Source organism: Mandrillus leucophaeus, unplaced genomic scaffold, assembly GCF_000951045.1.
Source record: "Mandrillus leucophaeus isolate KB7577 unplaced genomic scaffold, Mleu.le_1.0 Scaffold455, whole genome shotgun sequence".
In the NCBI taxonomy this organism is placed as follows: Eukaryota; Metazoa; Chordata; class Mammalia; order Primates; family Cercopithecidae; genus Mandrillus; species Mandrillus leucophaeus.
The window spans coordinates 652,073-658,352 of NW_012104865.1; the positions used below are offsets into that span (position 1 = coordinate 652,073).

General features: G+C 32.8%; 1 protein-coding gene across 1 annotated transcript in view; it reads left to right on the forward strand.

Annotated features, from left to right (window-relative positions):
* PTPRQ (protein tyrosine phosphatase, receptor type, Q) overlaps positions 1-6,280 on the forward strand; it is a 239,890-nt gene that overhangs the window by 79,754 nt on the left and 153,856 nt on the right. The window contains exons 18-19 of the mRNA XM_011994394.1: positions 2,475-2,635; positions 3,371-3,516. Coding sequence (XP_011849784.1) covers positions 2,475-2,635; positions 3,371-3,516 — 307 coding nt within the window. The remainder of the gene's footprint in view (positions 1-2,474; positions 2,636-3,370; positions 3,517-6,280) is intronic.

Here is a 6,280-nt window from a genome sequence, read left to right on the forward strand (position 1 = left end):
TGCTCCTTTGAGATCAGAGAGCTCACACCTCAGCACAGAGATTTATATGTTATCTCCAATTCGGTAACCGCTACTAGGAAAATGCAGTTTGAGCCTTGGTGATAGTTCACTTCTGTCTCCTTTCTCTTTCTTTTAGTTATCAGTTTTATAGCAAATAATCTCTTACATATTTGATCTATTCTGAATTGTTTTAATTAATATTCATGCTACCATATTTTTCTGACTTATTTATTAAAATATCAGCCACAATTCTAAACTACAAAAGAAAAATAAACAAACCTCAAGCAGATGAGACATCTGAAAAATTTTTGTTAGCTTAATTTTGTCCCTTGGGAGTAAACCAGGCTAGATGTTGGAAGTATATATATGCAAACTGAAGTGAACTATTATGTTTTGATTAACATAATTTATAACAACTAGCTTATTTTTATTAAAATATCTATTTGAGATAAAATTTATTTTTGATATCCATTTCCAGGTAATTGCCTTGATTCTGCATTATCTATGGAACATAAACTGAGTTTTTTACAGTTGGTAGATACTTACGTACAAGATTTTGCTGTGAATATCAGGGCAAGGTAGCAGAAAACATTGAAATACATTAATGAAAATAATTTTTTAAATTGATATAATGCAATTAGATTACTTTAGCTAATAGCATAGCTTCATTTTATTTTATTTATTTTATTTTATTTCATTATTTATTTTTTAAGACACAGTCTTGCTTGTTGCCCAGGCTGGAGTACAGTGGCACGATATCTGCTCACTTCAGCCTGCGCCTCCTGGGCTCAAGCAACTCTTGCGCCTCAGCCTCCTAAAAGCTGGGACCACAGGTGTGCCCACCATGCAGGGCTAATTTTTGTATTTTTAGTGGAGACAGGGTTTTGTCATGTTGCCCAGGCTGGCCTCAAACTCCTGGTCTCAAGTGATCCAACCGCCTTGGCCTCCCAAAGTGCCAGCATTACAGGTATGAGCCACCACACTCGTCCTAATTGCATAGTTTTAGACATCCATATTGGATTAGTTCTTCTGTATGTCCTGATGACCTGTGACCAGTGGTAAGAGTATGGAATTGGGTAGTTTCTATGACAAGGAATCTTTTCTGGCGGCTAATAGCCACAGTATCAAGAGTTTTTAAAACCACTCTCCTCTGGTCTCAATGGAGTCAAAGAAAGCTCTCCTGACTGCTTCTGAAAAAGGATGTCAAATGAAACTGTTTCAAATTGCTGAATAGCCTGGCTAATCCTGCCTGTCTCCAATCACAGGCTCTGAATCCATATTTTTCTCACCGTGGTAAGCTTTCCAACTATTTTTCAGATAACAAAACTTATATTTGGAATAATTTTGTGCTTCTGTGGTAGTAAAACCATGACTGAAATGTATCTCTGTGGAAACCCTTAATTCACTTAAAATCTATTATTCCTCCTAATGATTCAAGGCTTCAAATATTTCAATGGTAAAGAAATAACATTTTCTATTCAGAGGGAATATTCATTTACTTCTTCAGTGCTTTGTGTGTCTAAAGAAGAAAAACATGAGATTATATGAGACACACACTTTTTCAGTGTTACTGATCATATTCCCTTATCTAAATTCTTTAATAACTAACTTTATTATATAAGTCTTAAAACAACGCACATTTTTCAGCACTACTATACACATGTTCATTTTTTGGTTTTAGATATTAATCTATACCCAATTCAGACTGTGGAAACTGAACTAACATGACTGAAATAAAATAGTGTTATATTTTGTTCTTTAGACTCTTTTTTCCCCTCCTGAGATTTTGATATGTGCTTGGAGAGTTTTGAGTCAATATTTATTTGATTTGTTTTCTTTTCTGGAGTGATATTTTAAATACTTTAAAGATTTTGATTGAGTGAGAGGTGTGAGCTATGTTTTCTTCTTTCCTATATGATATACATACATTGTTTTCAATCTCATTTCTATTAAGTAATTATAAGAGAGCCCACAACATTGTTATTTTACATGTCACTATTTAGATATTTGTTATTTATTTATTTGTGTTGGCCTGAAGTAAATGTCACTTTTGTACAATATTTGAAAGATAGATTTATTTTATAAATTAATAGTTTAAGATTTTGCCAGCATTTGAAATTAACAAATATTTGGACAATGAAAACATCAGTATGAAAAGGAATACTGTAATTACTTTAGTACATAGTATTCCTGAATATCCATTAAAATTGATCCAAGCAAACTCTAATTATGAACATCATATTAACATTTGATCTAATTACTGAATATAATTAAAAGCAAAATAAGCTAATTTACTAAAGTATTCTGAAATTGACTGTTTTCAGTATTTCAAGATAACCAACATCTTTATTCTGTTAATCCAGATGAATAAATTTCCATATATTAATGTTGTTTACTTTCAATGTTAGTGTGCTCAAAAAGTATATGTTAACTTTTAAAATTCAATTATACAGATAATATTCTTTTTATCTCAGGAATAGATCATCATTAAAAACTATTAATGCCACTGAAACATCATTGGAGTTATCGGATTTGGATTATAATGTTGAATACAGTGCCTATGTAACAGCTAGCACCAGATTTGGTGATGGGAAAACAAGAAGCAATATCATTAGCTTTCAGACACCAGAGGGAGGTGAGTTAAGGATGTATGCCAATTAAAAGAATACTCTTTTTCTTTTTAAAAAAATATCCTGCTCAGAAAAAAAATTCAAATATCAAAATGTATGACGAAGCCTAATATTCATTATCAATTGGATGAAAAATTGCATTTTGATTACTTTTTAGCTGTGTGATGTTAGGAAAATTAATCTCTGTGTGCCTCAATTTCCCATTGGTAATGTGGAAACAGTATCATTCTACTTCACAGGGTTCTTATGGAGATTACATAAGTTTTTATGTTTAAAAGCACTTAGCACAGAACTTACTTGACAAATAGAATTTTATGTGTTTATTAAATGAAGCAACATAAAATGCATGAATCATTTGTCTATGACTTTTATTATTCAATATACAAATTTTAAGTTATATTAGAATTTCAAATTATGTACTCTGTATTGGAAACCTGTTATAACAGTTTTCTCATATCCAGAGCAGTGGACAGGTTTTCGAAAGGGGATAGTATTTTATGAGTAAGACATCCATCTGTCTTCAGCTTGAATACGCCTATAATAAAGTATTAGAGGGGTGACCCAATGCGTTTTTTTTGGATTTCATTTCTGACATCTAAATAGATGTTATTTCTAATTCAAGCTTTTTTGAAAAACAATTTTTACCACTTTAATTTATAAACTGTAGGTAAAATTCAGGCCATTTCAGATATTACTTGTAGCCACAAATACAGTAATTTGTTCAATTATTTGTTTTATAGCACCAAGCGATCCTCCCAAAGATGTTTATTATGTAAACCTCAGTTCTTCATCAATAATTCTTTTCTGGACACCTCCTTCAAAACCTAATGGGATTATACAATATTACTCTGTTTATTACAGAAATACTTCAGGTACTTTTATACAGGTAAGAACTGAATTTTCCCCTAGTTCTTTATTAACATCCTTAAGTTTTATTAATAATACAGGCTTGTCCCAGTGAAAGAAATTGTTTACCTTACATTGATAATTATGCACAGATATATTTTATTAAACTCCCATTGATATAAAAAATGTGGTATAGAAAATGTCAGATACATGTAATCACTCTTTATACACACACACACAGACACACACACTTCTATATAAGCTTCACATGTATCACCAACAGTGAATCTGCCACCTACTTAAAATTCTGTTTATAAATATGGCCCTCAATTACACTTCCTCCAACAAGTGTTCTCTAAAGTGCTGATGGTATCATTTATCCTCAAAGTTATTTATTAGCTAAGTTTTTTCATTTGTTGGTATACAATATAAATAGTTTTAGTGTTTGAATGTATTTGTGTGTTTTTCTTTAATTAAAAAAATGTTTTTGATTGTTAGCAGGAAGGGTTATTATTATAACAATAGTATAATAGTTATTGTTTAATATCAGATGTAATGAAGACCACTCAGAATGTGGTTATTTGTCATAGATAAGGTTCTAGGCTTGCACAGTTTGTAGATGAGCACGCTCTAGGATGTGAATGATGATGGCTATGAAAATAGCTAAAATGCCTTTACTTTGAAGAAATATTTCCAGTTTTCAGCAGGATTATGTTATTTCTCCAAATTAGGTGTTTCACAGAACTTTAATATATAAAAAGGATAATTGGAGCGATTATGATTGAATCAAAGATGCAGAGAGCTGGAATATAATTTGAAAAACACGAATTTAAAAGAAATGCTGCAATGTACAGAATACATCACTTAGTGGTAGAAATTATTGACTGCATGTTTGTGACTTAGGTGATTCTTAATTCTTTCTATCCTTTTAAGTAAAAGAAGAAGAAAGAGAAGTCTTACAAATCCTGAGTTGCCTAATCCCATTTGTGACTGACAGCCCAAGTTTAGTCACTAGTTAGTTCTCCTGAGAAACAGCCTCTGGAATTAAGTGCAGCTTTAGTGCAACTATAGTGCAATGTAGGCTGATGAAGAGGGCAAGAGCAGAACTTTGCGAGCTATCTCAGGACTAACCTAGCAGGGAGAAAGACAAAGTCCAAAAGGTGGTTTAGTGTTTACATTCTGTTCTATAAGAGTAGGGTTGTATAAGTCTGTCTATCTAAAACTTGATGCAAAGAGAAAACTACCTTATAAAAGACATGTAGATATAGTTACAGATATAATAAAAGACATGTAGATAGAGTTATAAATGTAATTGTAAATCAAAATTTTCAAACAAATGCCTTAAGAGCAGAAGGAGAAAGGAAGGTCCAGTTTTCTACTCTGTATGTCACACAGTTTTTGCTTTTTGTTTTGTTCTCCATAGGGAAAAGAAATGGGACCTAGAGAGGCAATTTATTTTTTACCAAAATGTTGTTTACAATTGTAACAATATGTCATTATACCAATAGAAGGTATTCAAATTGGAGATTTTCCTCCTTTTATACATCTAAAAAACGCTGCACAATTGTTCCAGTACTTCTAAATTTTAGCAACCATTTTGTCTCTGTACAATTTACTTACGGCTTCTTTGTGATTTATATTTTGGTTCTCTTTGTCCATATCTAAATAATATAGTGTAAGTATCAAACTATGGTTCCAACATGATCTTCTAAACCTACTTCTTCAAACCTGGCTGTGTAATATGATCTAATTTGCAATTCATCTGCCTTAGAACATGTTATCTTTTATTAAATAATCTTAAGAATGCTTTTAAGTGTGACAGCTGCAAGAGGGCACAGGCTAATGATGTTAAAACATTTCAGAAGTATAGTCTCATATTGCTTGAAGTTTATTCATGCTTTAACTTATTCCTAAAGTTAATGTTAAAAATAGCATCAATATCTTCACTACCTAATTTTCTATTTTGAATTAGTAGAAGAAATCCTCAAAATGAAAATTATATAGCAGAATAGGTATATACCTTTTTATTTGTTCCCTATCATCTTTCCCCTTCTTACAGAACTTTGTGTAATACGTCATGCACGGCATATCATGTTCTGCCTCCTATTACAAATAACTGTTGCTTCTCTTAGTTCCCTTATGCCATGACAAGCATCTTGTGGAAAAAGAATTGTGTAATATTTATCTTTTCATCTCCTAAAGTCTTCTGAAACTACATCATACATAGGTTTAATGCTCAATACATATTTTAATTGAAAGATTATAAAAATATTATAACAGACCAACATCATTTTTAGTACATAGTCATAATTTTGGAGCCCTTGAGTATGTAGCAAAGCCATCTTTCCTTCTTATCTTGGAGAATTTAACCTCTTTGCTACTATTTGGCAATCCATATTGTTCTTCCTTCAGTTATTGCACATTGTATTTTGTACAGCATGTTAACTTTTCTACTTTACAATTTTTACTCATTTATGTTTCCTTAGTGTGCCTGACTTAATGTCTTCTATTTTAAAATGGGCTGGGCGCGATGGGTCAGCCTGTAATCCCAGCACTTTGGGAGACCGAGGTGGGCGGATCACAAGGTCAGGAGATCGAGACCATCCTGGCTAACACGGTGCAACCCTATCTCTACTAAAAATACAAAAAATTAGCCGGGCGTCACCGGTGGCGGGCGGCTGTAGACTCAGCTACTCAGGAGGCCGAGACAGGAGAATGGCGTGAACCTGGGAGGCGGAGCTTGCAGTGAGCGGAGATCGCGCCACTGCACTCCAGCCTGGGCGACAGAGCGAGACTCCGTATCA